General features: G+C 50.6%; 2 protein-coding genes across 16 annotated transcripts in view; one reads left to right on the plus strand and one right to left on the minus strand.

Moving 5' to 3' along the window:
* Window positions 1-7,569, plus strand: part of ATG7 (autophagy related 7) — a 252,183-nt gene extending 244,614 nt beyond the window's left edge. For both annotated transcript variants that reach the window (XM_058565020.1, XM_058565092.1), the window contains one exon: window positions 6,252-7,569. In XM_058565020.1, coding sequence (XP_058421003.1) covers window positions 6,252-6,284 — 33 coding nt within the window. In that variant the 3' untranslated portion in view covers window positions 6,285-7,569. The remainder of the gene's footprint in view (window positions 1-6,251) is intronic.
* A 76-nt stretch (window positions 7,570-7,645) lies between these two features.
* The window catches only part of VGLL4 (vestigial like family member 4), a 163,496-nt gene continuing 151,068 nt past the window's right edge, over window positions 7,646-20,073 (minus strand). For all 14 annotated transcript variants that reach the window (XM_058565144.1, XM_058565242.1, XM_058565153.1 and 11 more), the window contains 3 exons: window positions 16,657-16,879; window positions 10,884-11,007; window positions 7,646-10,452 (listed from right to left, as the gene is read on the minus strand). In XM_058565144.1, the coding sequence (XP_058421127.1) occupies window positions 10,181-10,452; window positions 10,884-11,007; window positions 16,657-16,879 (619 nt within the window). In that variant the 3' untranslated portion in view covers window positions 7,646-10,180. The remainder of the gene's footprint in view (window positions 10,453-10,883; window positions 11,008-16,656; window positions 16,880-20,073) is intronic.

Genomic DNA, 20,073 nt, shown 5'->3' on the forward strand with positions numbered 1-20,073 from the left:
GCTGCAGGGCGGCGGCTAGGGGAGAAGCTCCGGTCAGGCCCTGATCCCCGGGGGCCAGGCCCCCTGGCTGGCAGGCCAAGAACTGCACAGGATACTTCCGTCCTCTCCCTCCAGCCCCTGCCCAAGCAGAGGGGTGGGAGCTTAGGCTCCACCTTGGGGCACCGGATCTGAGAACAGACATAGGGGGCCCAGGAGCCAGGACAGGTCAGAGGCTGGCCTGGCCTTCCTCCCACCCTGGGTTTGCCCGTGGTTCCTGTGTGTGCTGTTGGCAGTGGGGCCACTCATTGTGCGTCAGCATAACTGTCGGTCCAGGAAGCAGGCTTCAGAGACTGTCTTCCATGGTTTTTTAGAAGGAAGTATGTGTAACAGTAAGGAAGTGGTGAGAGCAAGTGGAAGAAGCCTCTGCTCTCCCCCTTACTAGCACGGTCTCCTTGACGAGTCACAAGGTTCCCTGAGCCTGAGTTGCCTACTGGGCACACCAGCATCCCGGGGCTCGAGAGGACCTAGTGCAGGCAAGTGTTTAGCCAAATAATATTCCAAATAATGTATGGATAGACCATATTTTTCATTCATCAGTTGGTGGACATTTGGGTTGTTTCTGCTTTTTGACTATTACTAATAATGCTATGAACATTCGTATACAAGTTTTTGGGTGGACACAGGTTTTCATTTCTCTTGGGTAGATACCCAGGAGTGGAATTGCTAGGCCTTATGGTAACTCTGTGTTTAACTTTTTGATGAACTGCCAGACTGTCTTCCACAGTGGCTACACCATTTTACATTTCCAACAGCAATGTGCGAGGGGTCCAGTTTCTCCATATCTTCACCAGCATTTGTTATTATCTGACTTTTTGATTAAAGTCATCCTAATGGGTATGAAGAGGTATCTCCTTGTGGTTTGATTCGTATTTTCTTGATGCCTAATGATGTTCAAGTACCTTTTCATGTGCTTCTTAGCCATTTATATGTCTTTTTTTTTGAATATTTATTTGTTTAATTTTTGGTGAGGAAGATCGGCCCTGAGCTAACATCTGTTACCAATCTTCCTCTTTTTGCTGAGGAAGACTAGCCCTGAGCTAACATCTGTGCCCATCTTCCTCTCTTTTATATATGGCATGCTACCACAGCAGGGCTTGATGAGCAGTGCATAGGACCGCCCCCAGGATCCGAACCTGCGAACCCTGGGCCGCCGAAGCGGAGCGTGCAAACTTAACCACTACACCACCGGGCCGGCCCCCTATATATCTTTTTGGAGAAATGGCTGCTCAGCTCCTTTGCCCATTTTTGAATTGGGTTATTTGGCTTTTTGTTATTAAGTGTAAATGGTCTAGATACAAGTCTCTTATCAGATAATAATGTGACTTGCGGAAATATCCCTCTCACACTGAGGTGTCTTTTCACTTTCTTAATAGTGTCCTTTGAAGCACCAAAGTTTTTAATTTTGGTGAAGTCCAATTTATCTATTTTTGTTTTGTGGCTGTGCTTTTGGTTATTTTTCCTTTTAACTTTTTAAATATGTAAAACATTTACTTGATTCTAAAGATAAAAGGTATCCTCAGAGCAGTCTCACCTCCATCCCACCCACCCCTGTATGTAGCCATGTAGATTAATTTCTAGCTTATCATTCTTGTGTTTATTGCAAAATTTAAAAAGGATGAGCTTGCTGGGTCAAAATTTAAGACATAAGTGATTCTGTTGGATATTGCCAAATTTTCCTCTGGAGGGGTTGTACCACTGATGTCCCACCAGCACTGTAGGAGTGCTGTTTTCTCACAGGGCCACAAACAAGATATTGTCAAGCTTTGGGATTTTTGCCATTCTGATAGGTGAGAAAATGTTCTGTGTGGCTTTTTATTTTATTTTATTTATTTATTTATTTATTTGTGAGGAAGATCAGCCCTGAGCTAACATCCATGCTAATCCTCCTCTTTTTGCTGAGGAAGACCGGCTCTGAGCTAACATCTATTGCCAATCCTCCTCCTTTTTCCCCCCAAAGCCCCAGTAGATAGTTGTATGTCATAGTTGCACATCCTTCTAGTTGCTGTATGTGGGACGCGGCCTCAGCATGGCCGGAGAAGCGGTGCGTTGGTGTGCGCCCGGGATCCAAACCCGGGCCGCCAGCAGCGGAGCGCACATGCTTAACCACTAAGCCACGGGGCTGGCCCCTGTGCAGCTTTTTAAAAAATCAATAAAATGCACCCATTTAAAGTATATAGTTTGGTGAGTTGTGACAGATGATCAACTTTCTGTCACCATAGATTAGTTTTGTCCCTTATCGAATTTCATATAAATGGATTTACACAGTATGTAGTCTTTTGTGTCGGGCTTCTTGCACTCAGCACAACGATTCTGAGAGGCATAACGATTCTGAGATGCAGACATGTTGCTGCGTGTAATAGTGGTTTGTTCTTTTGATGGTGAGTCCCATCCATTGTACGGGTACCACAATTAGCTTCTCTGCCTGTTGATGGACATTTGGGTTGATTCTAGTTTGTGCCTCTTATGAATAAAGCTGCTGTGAACACTCTTGCACAGGTCTTTTTGTGGACATGTGTTTTCATTTCTTCAGGGTACAGGCATGGAATGGCTGGGTCATATGGAAAGCGTGTTTAACTGTATAAGTCCCCAGACCTTTCTCTCAAGTAGTTATGCCAGTTTACACTCCCACTAGCAGCAGTGTGTGAGTTCCCATTGCTCTACATCCTCGTGGACCTTTGGTGTTGCCAGCCTTTTTCATTTTGGCCATTCTAGAAGGTGGGGTGTGCTGTCTCTTTATGGTTTAGATTTGCATGTCCCTGAAGACTAAGGATGCTGAGCATCCTTAGGAACTATATTGGCATTGTAGTTCCTCTTTTGTGAAGTGTCTGTTCAAATCTTTTGCCCATTTTTTTAAAAGTCAGGTTGTCTTTTTATTATTGAGCTATGAGAGTTCTTGGTATATTCCAGATGCAAGTCCTTTTTATATACAGTATGGGTATTTTCTCCTAGTCTGTGGTTTGCCTTTTCATTTTCATAGTGGTGTCTTTCAGAGACCATAAGTTTTGATTTTTGTGAGTTCCCAATTTTTTCTCTTCTGGTTACCATTTTTTGTGTCCTAAGAAATTGAAGCATTTCTCTTATTCTGAGTAAGGTTGAGCACCTTATGTGTAAAGTCTACTTGCCTGTCTTTTTCTGTGAACTGTCCATGTCTCTGGCCTGTTTCTTTAAAATCACTTTATTGGTCTTTCTCGAGTTTTGAGAGCTATTTGTACATTAGGGAGATTAGCCTTTATGGTATGTTGTGATGTTTTCTCCCAGTTTGTTGTCTTTTCAACTTGGTGTTTTTCTCATGCAAAACTGCACGTGTTTTGACATAATCCAATGTTATCTGTTTTCACTGCTTATAGATTTTGGGTCGTAGGCTTCCCACTCCCTGGTTACAAAGGAATTCACCCGTGTTTGCATCTAGTCTTCCAATGCTTTCATTTTTCACGTTTAGATCTCTGTTCCATTTGGAAGTGATTCTGATGTACAGTGTGAGGCATGGAATCAATTTTATCTTTTTGTAAATGACTATCCAGTTATCCCCATATCATTTACTAAAAAGTCCATCTTTTTCTAATGATTTGAGATCACATTGCCCAGACCTTTATTATTAAATTCCTAAATTTCCATATGTACTTGGACATTCTACTCTGTTCTGTTTCTGGACTCATTTTGTCCCATTGGCCCATGTGTCTATTCCTGTGCTGATGCGCCCTCTCTAAATTATAGACTTTATGACATGTTTAATCATACGGGAGGGGAGCCTCCTCATTGCTCTTCTTTTCAAAGGTTTTCCTAGATAGTCTTGCTTATTTTTCCACATAAACTTTAGAACCAGCTTGTCTAGCTCCAAAAAAGATTGTTGATTTTTTAAAACTGAGATTATCTTAAATTTATATATTAACTTGAGAGAAGTTGACATCCTAATTGACGTCAACAATAAACAGCAAAAACAAGGGCTGTTTCCCCATTTGTTCCAGTTGACTTTTCTTGAGATTCTTGGGAGGACTGTTGCAGGACTGCTTTGAAGGGTTTTTTCATATAGATGTTGTACATTTCATGTTAGCTTTATTCCCTAGTAATTTATCTTGTTCATTGCTCTTATAATGGGTTCTTCTCCTTTGTTATGTTTTCTAACTGGATGTTGTTTGTATATAGGAAGGCTATAATTTGTTGTTGTTAATTTTATAACTTGCTATCTTACTGAATACTCTTTATTGTCTGTATCCATCTTAGCATTTATTTTCTAGCTGTACTTGAAAATCATCTATAAAAAGAGATCATTTGTCTCTTCCTTAGGAGATGAACTTTTTTTTTTTTTTTGGTGAGGAAGATCAGCCCTGAGCTAACATCTGCCAATCCTCCTGTTTTTGCTGAGGAAGACTGGCCCTGGGCTAACATCCGTGCCCATCTTCCTCCACTTTATATGGGATGCCACCACAGCATGGCTTGCCAATGCATCAGTGCATCACTGCGCGCCCGGGATCCGAACTGGTGAACCCCGGGCCGCCTCGGTGGATCGCACTCAACCACTTGCGCCACCGGGCTGGCCCCCAAGAATGAGGGAGCCTTTGCACCAGGTCTGCGTGCCCGTGGCACAGGGAGGGGCTCCATAAATGTGTGTTCATTGAGGGGCTGAGTGAAAGAAATGATGAACCGTGCTGGTGAACCCTCTGGTGGCTGGTTTCCCCACTCAGATGGAGAGAACTGGAAGATCATCAGCTACAGGGGCTCCTAAGTGCACCCTTCATTTGAAACACAGCCTTGCGGCCATCCTGCCCCCTACTGCTGAATCCCACCCAAGGGGCAGGCCCAGGAGGTTCAAGCCATGCTGAGGATGAGGTGGGTGGGGAGCTGGGCCCAGAGAAGGGCAGGGCCTGCCTCGCCACACTCAGGTTGCTGGACCCTAGACCTGGCTTCTCCACACTCCATTCCTACTCCTGCAGGCATCTGGGTCTTTGCCACCCCATCCTAATGTGCTGGGACAGTAGGGTCCATGCAGAATTGGGGTGTGTGTGTGTGAAAGGCATACCCACTACCAGCCCTCAGCCCGGGTAGCCGGGGTCCTCAGGAGAGAGGAAATTTCCTTCTCTGTTTATTTTCCACAGCCTTGACTTTGAAAGCCAAGCTGGTGTTGATATTTACCTTGGCCAGGCCTCCCCGTCTCCCCTGGCCAGCGTCATGTAAACACAATGTTCCTTCTCTCAGCTCTGCTGGTGTTGAGGTGGCCTTTTGCAACCAATTCTAGGAATTTTGAAAGTCTGAAAGCATAAGGTCAGGGACCAGCGCCCCCAGGGAGCCCGGGGTGAGAGGAGCCCCAGGGGCCGCCATGCTGGCTCTAGCTCTCTCCTGGGGATTTCTGCTGATGGCCACAGAGCCAGGCCTATCTGGGCCAGCTGGGCAGGGCCTCCCCTCCCCTTCACTCCTTCCTCTTCACAGCAATGCCGTGGGGGGCCCCGTTCTCCCCATATTCATGCCCCCTCCCCCCCTGGGTCAGACTGAGAAGTCTCAGGCTCCCCAAGGATGCACACTGAGGGCCACAGGCAGGATCTGGCTGTCGCCACTGTCCTGCCCCAGGTCCCCCAGGGTTGGTGGGGAGAGGGCTTACTCTCGAGGGACAGCCAGCTCTTTAGCTTTTGCCCGGGCATGTGGTCTTTAGTCCAGCTGGCACCTGGACCCACAATTCACATGGACAATGGAGCAGTCCTCCTGGGGGTGGGAGCCTGCTGAGGCGGGATGTGTGTGCGCAGGCAGGCTGGGCCCCCTTCAGCAAGTGCACAAGCCAGAATCCCTGCCCCCAGGGAGGGCGGATGGGCAGTAGGAAGGAGGTGATTAACGAGGATGATTTGGGGTAGTGGTCAGTGCTACTGAAACAAGAGTGAGCAGGGACGGGCTGGGGCAGGCATGGCCACCCTGCAGCGGATGCTGGAGAGGTGAGGAGGTGTTCACACGCCCCAGTCTGACTCCCAGCTCAGACCTTGGTTAGCTCACTTAGCAGAGAGGCCTTGGGTAAGTGACTGAACAGCTTCTCTGCGATTTGGTTTCATTACACAAGAAATGGAGGTGTCAATCCCTTAGTGACACGGGAGTTGTGAGGCACACAGTGTGTCATCTACACACGGGAGCCGTTTCTTTTGCTTGTTATCACAACTGCATGATTTGAGACAGCATCAGTGGGCACCACCAGGCAAGTGAACCCTCTGAACGTCTCCCCCTTCTCCACGCAGATCTGGGACATGAGCGACGATGAGACCGTCTGACATGGCCCACCCTCGCGTGGCCGGCTTCTCCCTGGCTGCCTGCCGAGGAGCTCACAACCCCGGAGCAGGACTGCCACCCCCAGGACTGGCGATTCTGGGCCTTGTGCCCCTCCAACTTTTCTGGTCCCCTCCTCTCCACATCTTGAGGACTGGGGCCTCCCTCCGCTGTCCAGGACCTTCTGGCGTTCTCCATTTCTCATGATTCATGATCCCACCAGTTCTGAGCTAAATAATAACCTTGGCTTTGGCATTGCCATTTATCTGGGACTTGATTCCCTCCATGAGCAGTTCTTTTCTCTGTTGTCACAACTGTTGTTTGATAGTAAACCTCCCAGGATCCTTCCTGCCTTCACCCCCATGGGGTAGCACTGAGAAGAGGCCCAACATAGACCAAAAGGGGAAGTGAGAAACCAGCTCCTTCCAGTAGCCACTGTGGGCAGCAGCACCCGAGTCCCTGGGCACCGATGAGGGCTGGGGTTCCCTGTGAGCTCTCCGTCAGCCTGGCCTGCTGGAGACGGAGGCAAGGAAAGCTGAGCTTCCTGCGGGATGGACAGGACCGTGCTCTTCCTAGTGAACCCAGAACTCCACCAAGGGCCGAGTCTGCTGCCCAAACAGCGCCTCCACCTCCCAGCCTGTCCTCAGCTGTGGGCGCAGCACCGAAGCCTCCCTGCTCAGGGGAGGAGAGAAGAAGTTGCTGCTGCTGCCTTGAGCTGGTGGAAGAGCCCGAGACAGACAGGCCTCAGAGCCAGGTGCTGGCAACTGCCCAGGTGGGGCCCCTCCTGCCCCACCCCGGACACCCGCAGCCCAGAGAAGGCCTCAGAGCAAGGGCTGCTTCCCCTACCCCACCCCCACCCCCCGCCAGGGTTCTCCCTATTGGTGGCTTGGAGGCCCCGATGCCGTCCGTGTCTGCCTCAGTCTGTGGCCAGGTGTCCATTGGACGGTGGGAGGGTTCAGACAGGCTCCGCTGCAGGTCACTCAGGCTGGTTTTCCTCCTTATCCTGGGGTTGCTCGTCTGAGACACCCGCAAAGGTGGCTGTGGAAACCCAGGAGAGGGAGGTGCCCTCTCCACGCTTTTAGTCCTATGGTGTCATCTTTTGTCTCAGGTCTGGAACCAAAGTCAAAGTGGAGGCTGACTCTTTTACACGAGTAGGACTGCTGTAGGTTAGGTTTTAAATGATGCCTCTCCTAGAGTTAGTTAAAATTAAAATTAGTTTTCCAGCCTATGTGGGGCTTAAATAGGGACACCGCCATACATAGGTGCAGGGCCGCTGAGCTTACCCCACCCTCCCCGGAGCCTCCCAGAGAAGGCCCTGCCCAGCCCGGCACTGTCACTCTAGGACCGAGTGGGCACACACACAGTCTGTGGTTTAAGAGCACTTTATTATTGTTCTTAAGGCTACTTTTAAGTACAAAAAAAAGATGGCCTGCCAAACCTTTTTTTTTCTTCTTCTTCTTCCAGGAAAAACAGGCCACAGAAAATGGTATATTACAGATTTACAAACATGGAGAGAACGGTCAGAATGCACTGCAGATGGCCTGGCTCTGTGAAGAAGCTCACTGTGCTCCTGAGGCCCGGGCTGTGTCCTTTCCCAGGGAAATGTTAGGTTTTTCTGCTTCCTTGTCTGCCCGAGGCCCCTCCAGGGTCCTGCCTATCCCAGATAGGTCAGCGCACCAGGGGCCCGGCCGTCAGCACCACCTCCTCCCAAAGCGGTGGCCTCTTTTGCTGACAGAGGGGTGTCCCAGGAGCCTATTCTTCACAGAGCCCACCAGCAGTGGGGTTGTTTTCCTGTGGCGACACTCAGTAGCCTGTAGCAATAACAAACTAGTGGCTATTAAGGCAGATGCAGTGTTCTCATAGAATAACTGTGTTCCTGCACTTTTACAGACAAAATCTACAACAAAAAAAGATCAACTTTTTTTCCAAACAAAAATATGAATGATTACAATAGGAAAGGGAAAAATTAAATAGCTACATATCATTAACAAATTAATTGTTCTTCAAAAAATACCTACAAATTTCTCTGTACATTCTTTACGCACAGCGTAATGATGGTCTTAAAGTTACCTATATAAAAAAAGTGTTCTCAACGATTTCTCCTACAGAAAATATAGGGGCCTGACTGCGAAAGCCTGGAAGCCCAGTTAAGTGGGAGTGAAATGTGTGCAGGGCAAGAGGAGAAGGGCTTTTCTTTCGCCTTTTGAAAGACCCGTAGCCACCCTGTGGCCACAAGAGCCAATCCTTCGACCTTTTCACCCAGTGCCAATTTTCAAAATTAACCAGCTATCCTGTTATTTTTCCCATACTGAAAACCAGCCTCGAGGGTTCCCATGAGTCCACAATGCCTCGCAGGTGAGGTGGTCACACCTGCGTCACCTGGCCAGGTGACTTCTTAAGCCCTCTGGTGGGCGAGGCTGGAATGTAGCGCAGTGGAGGGGCGGGGGTAGAAGCGTGCGTTTACCACGAGGAGCAGCTGTTGAATACCCACAGCTGTGTCTGTCATGCTTGCTGTTTCACCTAATCTCTAGTTAGTAGCTATTACTCTAGCAAACAATAATAAATGCAGTAATAACTGTATAAAGTCAGAGGAATGTATACTGCCTTGGCCCCAGCGTAAGAGGAAGCATACAAAATACCATATCACAGATTGTCAGTAATCTGCTGTTCAGCCAAGAGAGTTTAAAGGGAGCAGTTTCTGCATCCAGGGCAGTTGGAAGACACCAATCCCAACTCCCCTGGGAGCTAGTAATAAGCAGACAGGGATGCAAACAATAAATGACGTCAGCCTGCAGCAAAAACTCCAGCATCCTACACGAGGCTGACCAACCACTCAACTGCCCGTCTCCAGGGCCTGCCCGTGGCCGGCCGGCCCCCGCTACTTGGGAGTAAGGTGAATATCAAATACAAATCTTAGAGCACAACTGTACCAGCAGTAAGTATATCTAGGACTGTAACTGACAAAAATAAACTAATTCTGAAAAGAAGCTAGTAAGTATTAAGGTTTTTGTTTACTGTCTATACAATTAATAGAAACCAGCTATTTTTCTCCATTAAAACATGCATCACGTTTAAAGCACTATGGGATCCTCCAGCCTCAGCTCTAGCCTAACAAACTGCAGTGTTTAGAGAAGGTAAAATGCCCGTGATTGGTGGAGTCTGCAGTCCAGTTGCAAGCACCTGAAATCTAGAGAGAAAGACCTATAACCTGTATGAGACTTCCCCTTCCAAAGCTGTTTTGTCTAAATTAAAAAAACAAACAACAACAGAACACACAAACGGCCAGAAATGTCATCCTTAAACCCTTTGTTTTCCAGCAGTTTGCCCTCCGAGTACTAGCATCTCACGTCAAGTTGTCAGGCAGGCAACTGGAGTCCTCCTGCAACAGTGCAAATCAGACACGACGGTTCTCTGCTCTCTTCAAGTAGACGCACACCCCAGCGCGCACACGCACGGGCTGCACCAAACACACCACGGAAGCTGAGCCACACACACCCCAGTCTCGAGAAGCAAATTAACAAGCACAAAGCATTTGGGTCACCGATGTCATGGCTTTTGACTGAGAAAGCATGCGCCGTGGAGTCCTGGCCCCTGTCTGGGCAGCAGACCTGCATCAGAGGTTTCTTTGGTAACCAAGGCAGGAAGTTAGGATGCTACATGAGACAGATGTTCCCCCACGCAGTTCCTGCTATCATGTTTGAGGGCCCCCCGTGTACGAATACCAAGCAAGTACAAAAACAGAACAAAAAATCCCAACAACATGGTTTTTGCGAATAAACCATCCCTTCCCTTCCCCCCACCCCACCCCCACATTTTTTTTTCCCCCATTTTTTAAGCACTGACTGTTCAAAGCTCAGGCAAACCATGCAGACTGACATCTTGTTCAAGGGCAGTACTCCCTTCACGAGACCACGGAGGGGGAGTGACTGTGGCTGACCATGTGGGCAGAGGGGCTGGCCGGCTGGCCCCTGCGTGAGGCTGACTCAGGGCTGCTGGATGCGCCGTCCTTGGCCGCCTTGATCTGAAGCCACGTGTCACCCAGGGCTTTGGCAAAGTGGTCGTCCACAGAGCCCGTGATGGACACCGAGTTGGGCGCCGGCTCAGGCTCCTTGTAGTTCTTGCCCAGGCTTCTGCGGAAGTGCTCCTCCACCACAGGGTCACAGGTGGTGGTGGCTGCGGGAGAGCAGGACAGCGGACAGGTCAGGCTCTGGGGACAGAGGACCTGCCAGCCTAGCTGGGCACTTGGGCAGGTCACTTTTCTGAACCTGTAACATGTCTGCTGCCCTGGGCTAGCTACAGGTTCAGCGAGAAAGTGGCATTCAATAATGGTAGATCTCGTTGTCCCCCCAACTAGAGTGAGATCCTGGAAGTCAGGGCCAATGTGTTTATTCCCTGTCCCCCTAAAGCCAGGCACAACACTAGGTGCCTATGTGCTCAAAAAAGCACTTTCTCAAGCTAAATAAGAAATCAGCTCCAGGGCTTAGCTATTCTGTCTACAGCGTGTGAGACAAAAGGAAGGCGAACTCCACTTGAAAGCATGTTGAACGAGGAAGCCCGAGCCGCCACCCAGGCCCCTGCCCGCCCCACACCCCAGGGACACTTACAGCTCGGAGCCCTCCGGTAGCTGGCTGGCCCGGCCGCCACGCAGCCGCTGTGCGCGATGGGGCAGTGGGAGAGGTTGCAGTTGCGAGTGCTGGCAGAGGCGCACGTGATCACCGAAGGCCGGTTCTGGGGAGAGGAGGAGAGCTGGCATTAGCTCAGGCTTGAGAAGACAGACGAGGAGCAGTTCTGCCTCCTCACCCAGCCGGCGGCCCCCGGCCTTATATTCCTGCCAGAGCTCTGAGGCAGGACCACCATCTCCACACCCCTCCCACACCACGGACGGGCACTCGTCATGCCCGGGAGAACCAAGTGCCGTCGGCCATCTTGGTGCTTGAAGCCCCCTCTGCGGGGTCCCAGCTCCTCCACTCAGGGCCCTCACCAGCCCCCTCCATCGCTCTGCTGTGAGCCTGTCCTGGAGCCCTCCCTGACCACAGGCAAATCCAGGTCCAGCCCGTCTGCTGCCTTCTGCTTCAACAGTGGAGTCCAACTGCTAGACCACAGCGAATCCAGAGAGAGGGAGCCTCCGAGGGTGTGTGAGGAGCCTCCTCAGCCCCTACGATTAAGTCCCCACTCGCTGCCCTTCTCACTATGCACCCCCGCACCCCAGGGGTTCTCTGAGCCATCCCAGTACCCTTCCAACATACTCCGGGTTTTTGCTTAAACCAAAGCCAGCTCAGGTTGATTTTCTATTACGACCACATGAATGATGGTGGAGATGGAAATACAGGCAATACATCCAAGTGTATGCACTGCATGCACTCCAGCCCTTGCTCGGTCTGCTCTGCCCGCTCTCTCTCTCCTTCCCCATAACCACCATACCGTCTGCCTGGCAAACTCCACTCGTCCTGTAAAACCTTCAAATACCATCTCTGCGAAGCCTTCTATGACCCTATGACCACCCCCCCTCCCCAATTCAGCAAGTAAATCAGCCCTTCCAGGTGCACCCATAAGACAGCAGTATGTCTCCTCCTCCAGACCACGTGCACTTCTGAGCAGGCACTGGAGAGTGTTGCGGGACCCCCAGACCTTGCTGCAGTATTTGGGACAGAAAATATCTGGGACCCACACTGAGCTTCCTCAGCTTCAGCCAGGAAAGGTGCCTCCTCACAGCCCCAAGGACAAGATGGAGGAGGACGTGTGCTGCGTTCCAAGACAGACAGCGAGGAGCTGGCTGAAGGGTCACCCCAAAGGGCTGCAGGATGAGAACAGTGTCAACCAGAGGGGACTTGGGCCTGTCCATCCCCCGCCTTTTCTTTAGTCCATCAGTAGACAGTATAAAGATACAAAAGCTTGCACAGCAAACCTTCCCATGATGGGAAATGAACAGGAATGACAAAAACACATTCTGTGATAGAAATCTGGATCTACTAGGATAAACTGGGATGAAACATAAGGGCCCGGGCTGAAGTCTAATGAGGAATTCCACACATCCAGGACGGAGGAAGGTGTGGCGTGGCAGAAGCATATGAAAGAAGAATTCGGGGCTTTATTCAGAGTTCCACACGTCAGCAATGGGGAGGGAGCCACCAAAGGAGTCAGTGTGACCCCCCCGCAGGGTGCACAGAAATGGCGCGGAGGAGGGAACATGGCCCTGAGGCCGGGGGGCCTGCAGCGAATGCCAGCTCTCCACTCTTTGGGCAGGGCCTTGGGCAAGGCCTTCACCACGCTGAGCTTCTGTTTCTTCTCGCGTGAAAGAGGAAGAACAGCACCTGAAGAGGGGTTGGAGGATTGCCTGAGATGAGGCGCAGGGAGCCTGGCTGTGGTGGCCTGTAGGGGTCCTGCTCTGCAGCTGCTACTCAGGCCACGCTGGGAGGACAGCCTGCAGCTTGGAGCCCACCTCTTTTGAAGGGTCTATTTAATCCCTGAGCCCATGATCTCCTCCCTCCCCTCTCTTGGGAACGTGCCCTCCATCCACGAGGTGGGGCTAAGGCAGCCATGTTCCTAAGTGACCCTGCCCCCTTGGCCAGGCTGGAAATGTGACCCAGGCTTGGGGCCAACTCTTGAGGCAGACTCAGTAAGAGATTCAAGTTGACCTCCAGAGTTACAGGACAGCCACGCCAGGCTGGCCGTGTGGGTGGAGAAGCAGAGAGGAGAGGATGCAGAGACCGGGACGGGCAGAGAGCCAGGAGAGGAGGGCGAGTCCTGCCTCCTCTCCAGCTCTCCCAGCAAAGGCCGGCCCTTCCTTCCTGAGCAGGCTGTACCCGGGCCCCTGCTCTGGGAGACGCCCACAGCCCTCCCAGTAAGACTCCTTGCCTTTTGCGCTGACACCTGCTCAGGGTGGTTCTGTTCCTTGCAACCAGAGTCCTGACCAACACAAATGTCAGGGGACATGTTTGGGGGAGAGAGTCATGGAAGGTAAAGAAACGCAAAGTGTCACGGAATGGATTTAGGGAAGCTCAGACTGAAGAATAAAGTCCAAGTCCAGCCTTTCTGTCAGCACTGTCCAAAGGCGGGAAAGGCCACCTGGGAGAGAATGCGGCCCCCTCCCCAGTGGGGGGCAGCAGGGCAGGACGACTGATTAACGTGGGGACGCTGTGAAGAGATTCCCTCATCACTGGTGGTTTCAGATCATCTCTAGGACGCCTCCTGACCTGAGATGAAGTGAACACCCAAGGATGTGCAAATGGGCAGCGCCTTGGTTCCAACCCAGGCTGCAGGGAAGCCTGGCTGAGCTCTTGAGGGACACACCAAACCATCCTCGTCTTCCGAGCTCAGGTTCCAGCATCTCACCCCCAACTCCAGCTGAGTGCAAGCTGGGCTTCGGCGTCACAAACCCACCTAGAACAGGCCTCACACTTCCAGACGGCGGGTGCTTGTGAGCTCACGTGGCCCAACACCCCTTCCCCAACACCTTTGTTTTCCATATGAGGAAAATGAAGGCCAGAAACGAGTCACCTGCTTGAGGTTACATGGCAAATTAGCGTCAGGGCCAGGATGAGAATCTGTCACTCATGCTCCATCCATCCCTTGCCCCACCCATTCTGGCCACACGAGGAGCCGAGGATGCCCAAAGGAAAGAGCCCCCATATGAGAGCAATCCCAATATTCACTGTCCCGCGGGTTTTAATATTTCATCTTATCCTGTCTCCCCTCATTTGCTGCTACCCTCGAGGCCACTTTCTTGGTATCTTTTGTACCTTTCTTTAGAAAACTCTAGACCCTCAAAGCGGCCATCACAAAAACATGAAATGGGGTGACACTTTCTGCAACCTGCCCAGACATGCCTCTCTGGGAACTTTCCTGTCCCGGTTCCCAGAGATCTGAGTCACACTTTCCACCATACAGCGGAAGGCTTCCTTCCACTGCACAGCCTGTCCTGCCTGCCCGCCGACACAACACGTTGCTGTTGCGCCAAGAAGCCCCCTCCCCATCATCATTTCCCTTGCTCAGAGTTGCTGGATGACACCCACACTTCCCCACAATAGCCACCCTGATAGCAGTGGGCCAACAAGTGAAACAGAACTCCTGGAAACCGGTGGATGCCTCTGAGCTGCTGGAGAACAGGGACTGTGTCATTCATCTGTGTCCTCAGCAAAGCAGCTGGCACAGAACTCAGTCCGTGTCTGAGCAGAAGCTCAGGTTATAGTGGACTGTCCAAGTCACACCACGCAGACACAGGAAGGAGCTGGATGTATGGCTACTATGTGAATGAAACACACGTTGACCAGCAAGGAAGGGGAGGAGAGCAGACTGACAACCTTCTCTTCATCACCAAGCCCAACATTCAATTAAAGCTTACGTCAGGTCAGTGGCTGCCATACTGGGGAAGCCAGAGCCACTGTGCCCATCCCAGGAAAGCTGTTGGCTTGTTCCATGGCCACTGGCTTTGTTCTCAATCCTGGCCAGGAATCCCTTAAGAACGCAGGTGGGAATTCAAGGTTCGCACTCCTAGAAAACCCGCTCAATGGCCCCACAGCACATCCGATGGGCCAGGGGATCCTTTTGCTGGAGTGGGCAGCCAGGCACATTTTAGGGCAGGTTTGGGGAGACCATGGTAGAGAGAGCCATGTCACCGTGGCCAACAGTACACTTTGCACAAAGCAACCGTGACCAAAAACCAACCAGAAGATCCTCAAAAGCCTTGCAAAGTCATGGAAATCCAGGATCCAAGAAAACATTAAAGCTTCATAGAAGCTAAAGGTAGGGCAGGGCCCACCCTGTACTTCTGGGCAGAGATGGCTCTGGGAGCTTCTTCCCCCAGGCCACCACGGGCTCAGGTTAAATTTCGAGTGGAATCCCAGGCCACCTCCTCCCTGAGGGACTCTCAGGGTAGTGGTAGTAGCCAGAGGGCTGAATTCCCTGGATCCTAGATAAAGTGCTTTTATGCTTAAATCACCTCTATGCTGTGGCCCCTGTTGCCCTAGAGTGTAACCTTCTCTTCACACATCCATTTCCCTGACTAGACTTTGAGCTCCTTCCAGGCTGGACCTGTGTCCCGCCCACACATCTCTTTATCTCCAGAGCTTTACAGAGAGCCCGGGGTATGGGCAGCGCTAGTCAATGTTCAATAAATGATAACTGGGCCCCAGCTTCTTCTTAGAATAAGGGGCTATCTACTGATATGTTAATAGTTGAAATGCCACAGTTTAGTTATTTGATTACATGTCTCTCCTCCAGACTAGAACTGTGAGTGTCCTGAGACAGAGCATATCTTACTTTACCTGTCTCTAGCACACATCCTTATACACGAGTGTCTGCAGTTTTGTTAAATGAACAAAGGAAACAACCGGGATCATGATGTCTGGCTTCAAGGTAGAGTACACCACTGTTCATCCGCCTTACTGGGATTCACAGGCCCCGGTATAACCTCCCCCAACGCCCAGGGCCTGCCCACAACCAGTTATTACACTCTAGATCAGAGACTGGCGCCAGACAGTGCCGGCTGGGCTGAGGCGCCACTGTGCCAGGCAGAGCAGCTGTCAGAGCGCTGTGCCAGGCAGTAAGGCAGGAGTGGCAGAGGTGTGCTGCTGGGATGCAGGGGCGAGCCCAGAAGCTGAGCCTTCCTCCTGCTGCACCCAGCATCTCCTCACGCACAGCACCTTCCTCTGCTCGCTGTCCATCCGTCAGTCTTAAGCAAAGTTGACTGAGGACCTATTAGGTCACATGTCCCAGAGGTTCAGAGAGAAAAGCCACGGGCTCATGCAGTGATTCCAAACCTCAATGCTTCATTTCCCCAGAAACCCCATTTTTTAAAGAAATAATTGTTTTTTCTATCAAGTAAACTGTTTATTAAGTAATAATTTAATTTTCTTATTTTCCTTTAATAAAAAACACCCTTATCTGCCAAGCACAAGTTTCTGACCAGCATGACCCAATAATCACTGTGACTTTACAGGATTCCAGCCCAAAGCAAAGCAACCTGACATTTAACTTCATCCGTGGGACTTTACAATGGGTAAATGTAGGATTCCCATTAGGATCATTACGTTGATCCCAATAAAAACAGGACCACCACCGGAGACCGCTGCTGACACACCTAATCTAGACCAAGCCTGCCTCGGGCAAAGAAATGGAGCCCCAAGACATTAGCCGTCTGCTCCAAGGCCCGTTAGTCCTAAGAGGCGAGGCCTAGGCAGGTCGAGGTAGGAACTGAACATCAGGCGGCATTTGGTAAAAGGATTCCTGCTCCTGCCACCGCGGGCCCCTTGTTCCGAGTACAGAACCAAGGACTCGCCCTCTCTCAACCCTTCCCCGTGGCCTCTTCTCGGCGCTTTCCACCCAGCCTCAGTGCCCACCATCAGCCACCAGCCTGAACCCCCCCGGACAAGGGCACACCTGCTGCCGTTCCACCGGGGTCAGTGTGGGCGAGATGCCAGGCGGCCTGCAGGCGTCCATGCTGTTCTTGGTCAGTGCGAGGGGCTGCTCCATGCTGAGGCTGGGGAGAGACGCGTACAGGTGGTTGCCATGCAGGCTCACGGCGGGGGCCACGGCACGCTCAATGGGACTGCGGCTCCGCTCCCGGGGGTCTTTTCGGCAGTCTCCATTGGCAGTCTTGTTCCTGAAAAGAGGAATGAGCAGTCAGATGGGATACTTGGCATCCTCGGAATGATGCAAGGGTACCGACCACATGCCAGGCATCTCACACTGATTAGTTCATTTAATTCTTCACCTTGCTGTGGGTAAATATTACATCATTATCGTCCCCGTTTTTCTGAGGCTCAGGTCACACAGCTCGGCAGTAAGTTGAGGGGCCAGGACACTAACCCAGGTCAGTGTGACTCTCAAGTCCCTTGGTGCTAGGAGGAAGCACCCTCACCAGGGTCTGAAGGCAGCTCTATAGGGCCATCCAGACAGGGATGGCAGCCCTCTGCTCAGCAGCCTGTCTCACACACGGCCACGTGCCCATCTGAGCACTTCTGTAATAAGCTCCACTTGCTCAGAGCCTACAGAACTAACCTATGTGCTCAAGGCCAGCTTGGTTTGACAAGGATCTGCCACTCAGAAGGATGAAGACGATGATGAGGATCCAAAGTCACCACATGCCTCCTATGCACCAGCTCCTGTTCTAAGACTCCACTGGCACTAGCTCATTCCATCTTCCCAACAGCACTAAAGAGATGCCATAACTACCCCCTCTCCCGATGAGGGAACTGAGACTCAGAGCAGTTGTGTCACTGGCCGAGGTCACTTGCCGAGAAGTGGTGGTATTTGCTCTGGCTCACGGTGTGTGCGCTCAAGCTCGTCTGGAGAGCAGAGAGCCAGCGTGCAGCTCCTCCATCCAGGATACACCAGAGAGAGGAATCTGCTCTAGGAAGGTCCATCGACTTGCACGCACGAGGGCCTCGGCTGTACGTTCAGCGTACAGCAGGTGCTGTGGGGGACACGGATGGGACTGTAAACACCGCCCCACCCACAATCTGATGCGGTCTGGTCTATAGGCAGCATCCTGTGTCGCGTCTATGAGGAAAGGGACACGGCACAGTATGGAAGGCAAGGACACAGCAGCGAGAGAGGACTATGAACACCGTTATGGGCTCAGCTCCAGTCCCTCCTCCCCTGTTATTCCAGGGGGTCTTTCTGCCTCGGGTCTCAGCCTCTTAAATCCACCATGTTCTCTGCTGCCAGAGCAATCTTTTTTCCATAACAAATAAGCAAATCTTTTAACTAAAAATGTGGTAGGTAATGATTTCTGTGACTTTTCTTTAAGAAATACAAATTATTCTCCGAGTCCACAAGGAGTCATCTTCTTGCCTCAGCAGACATCTTGTTTTATAGCAGAGAGGCCTGGGCTCAGGCACTAAGAAAGAAACCCAGAGAAAGCAGCAGGATGGCCTGCCTCGACTGGCTGAATACAATAAAATGTAACGTAGTATTTTATGTACATACACATACACGTGTGTGTGCATGTGGTAGGCATGCCTTTAAATGGTAGATTCACATGCAGTTGTAAGAAATAATACAGCGAGATCCCATGTACCCCTCACCCAGTTTCCCCCAATGGTGATGTCTTATAAAATATAGCACAACGAGGCTATTGACACTGAGACCATCTGCCGCCGACCTTATTCAGATTTCCTGTTTCATTTGTATTCATTTCAGCATAATCTTTTTATAAAGCAGATCCGACCACATCAAACCCTCTGTTACAATTTTCAGCAGCTCAGCACGGTCCTCAGAGGCCTCGCAGGCCCTTCCCACTCCGGCCCCGACCACCCTTCCATCCTCATCTCCACCTCCATGCCCCCCAACGTTGTGCTCTGTAGTTACAACAGTCTACTTGCTGTTCCTCAGATAAGACACATCACTTTATGCCTCTGTTCGTGCCACATAGACACACACACCCACTGCCAACCGTGGCTGCAGCATTACGTGCTGTGCTCTGGATCCCAAAGTGCCCCACGCAAACCTTTAATAGAGAACCCATCATACTACTGTCAACGATTTCTTCATCTATGTCGCCCCCCAGCCCCCAGGCCAAGCCTGCACCAAGCCCTGCTCATCAGTACCCTCAGTGCCTAGCACACTGCCCAGCATGACAGGCCCACGGTGACAGTGAGTGAGTGAAGAGAGACATTACATGGAGGACTGAACGAGGAAAGGCAGGCACCGTGGATGTGGAACTATGGATGGGCAGAATCACTGGAGAGGTGGAGGGCTGAGGAGCCAATTGGAGGGCCGTTCACAGCTTCCAGATGGATTATGTGCCCCAATCAATATGCCATTAGGGGCTCAGTGGAAAGTCTTGCAAGCTCTCGATGCAAGCCATGGTTCTGCCGCGCCATCTCTCGGGCGGGCCACTGAGCCTTGTGTCCTCATCCACCGTGTGGTCATGGTGAGATCCACCTCAGAGAGCTTGAAATGGGGGCTGAATATTATACAAACATAGACAGCGTGTAGGTTCAGTGCAGGCGATCAGTGACCATCAGAGGAACCAAATCAGCTCTAATCTTACTTATGGATTACAGGGTAACTCACCGCATAAGCACAGCTTCTAATTTATGGGTGTTTTCCCCCTTTTATTCTCTGGTTGACTTTACAGAATGACTTAAAGGCAATTAGAGAGTAAATTTCCAGCCCAGTAAGACAATCATGGAAGAGAATATTCTGGCCAAACAGTCTAGGTGATATGTTTCATACATGCCTCATGTATCCTGGCCATTTTCAAAGAATCACAATGCCAAAAAAATAAAAAAATAATGCACTTAATTTGGAAACCAGCCCGTCCATAATTTGATCTTCCTGTGATGATTCAGACGACATTACAGGCCTTTACAATGAATGCCTCAGGGGTGTTATCACAAACACCGCTATCAGTGCAGTATAGATGTGAGGATGCACCACTGGATGGATCTGGGGCCAGTCAAACCCAAGATAAACTAGCTTTTACCTAAATGGATATTTATTGCTAAGTATACAATTTATCAGTGTAGGAAAAGACTACATCATCACTCACACTCATCTTCAGTATCAGGTTTTCTTCTAAATTTGGATAAAATAAAATTTAATGTTTGACAAGATATGTGAATTGCTTCCCTGACAAAATCTTCTCCCCCTCACCTCCCCCCAAAATGAGGTTTCTAAAGGCCACTTAATGAACCATGCAAACTCAGGGAATGGATTCATGAGTTTCTCCGTCAGAATCTGCCTCTGTCCAATTCAGACTCCAGTTTATTCAACCAGTGTTAATGAGTCCCTATTTTGTGAAGGTGACAGAAAATAAGACACAGCGTGCCTTCTCAGGGCTACAGGCTC

This window comes from Diceros bicornis, chromosome 2 (genome assembly GCF_020826845.1).
Source record: "Diceros bicornis minor isolate mBicDic1 chromosome 2, mDicBic1.mat.cur, whole genome shotgun sequence".
NCBI lineage: Eukaryota > Metazoa > Chordata > Mammalia > Perissodactyla > Rhinocerotidae > Diceros > Diceros bicornis.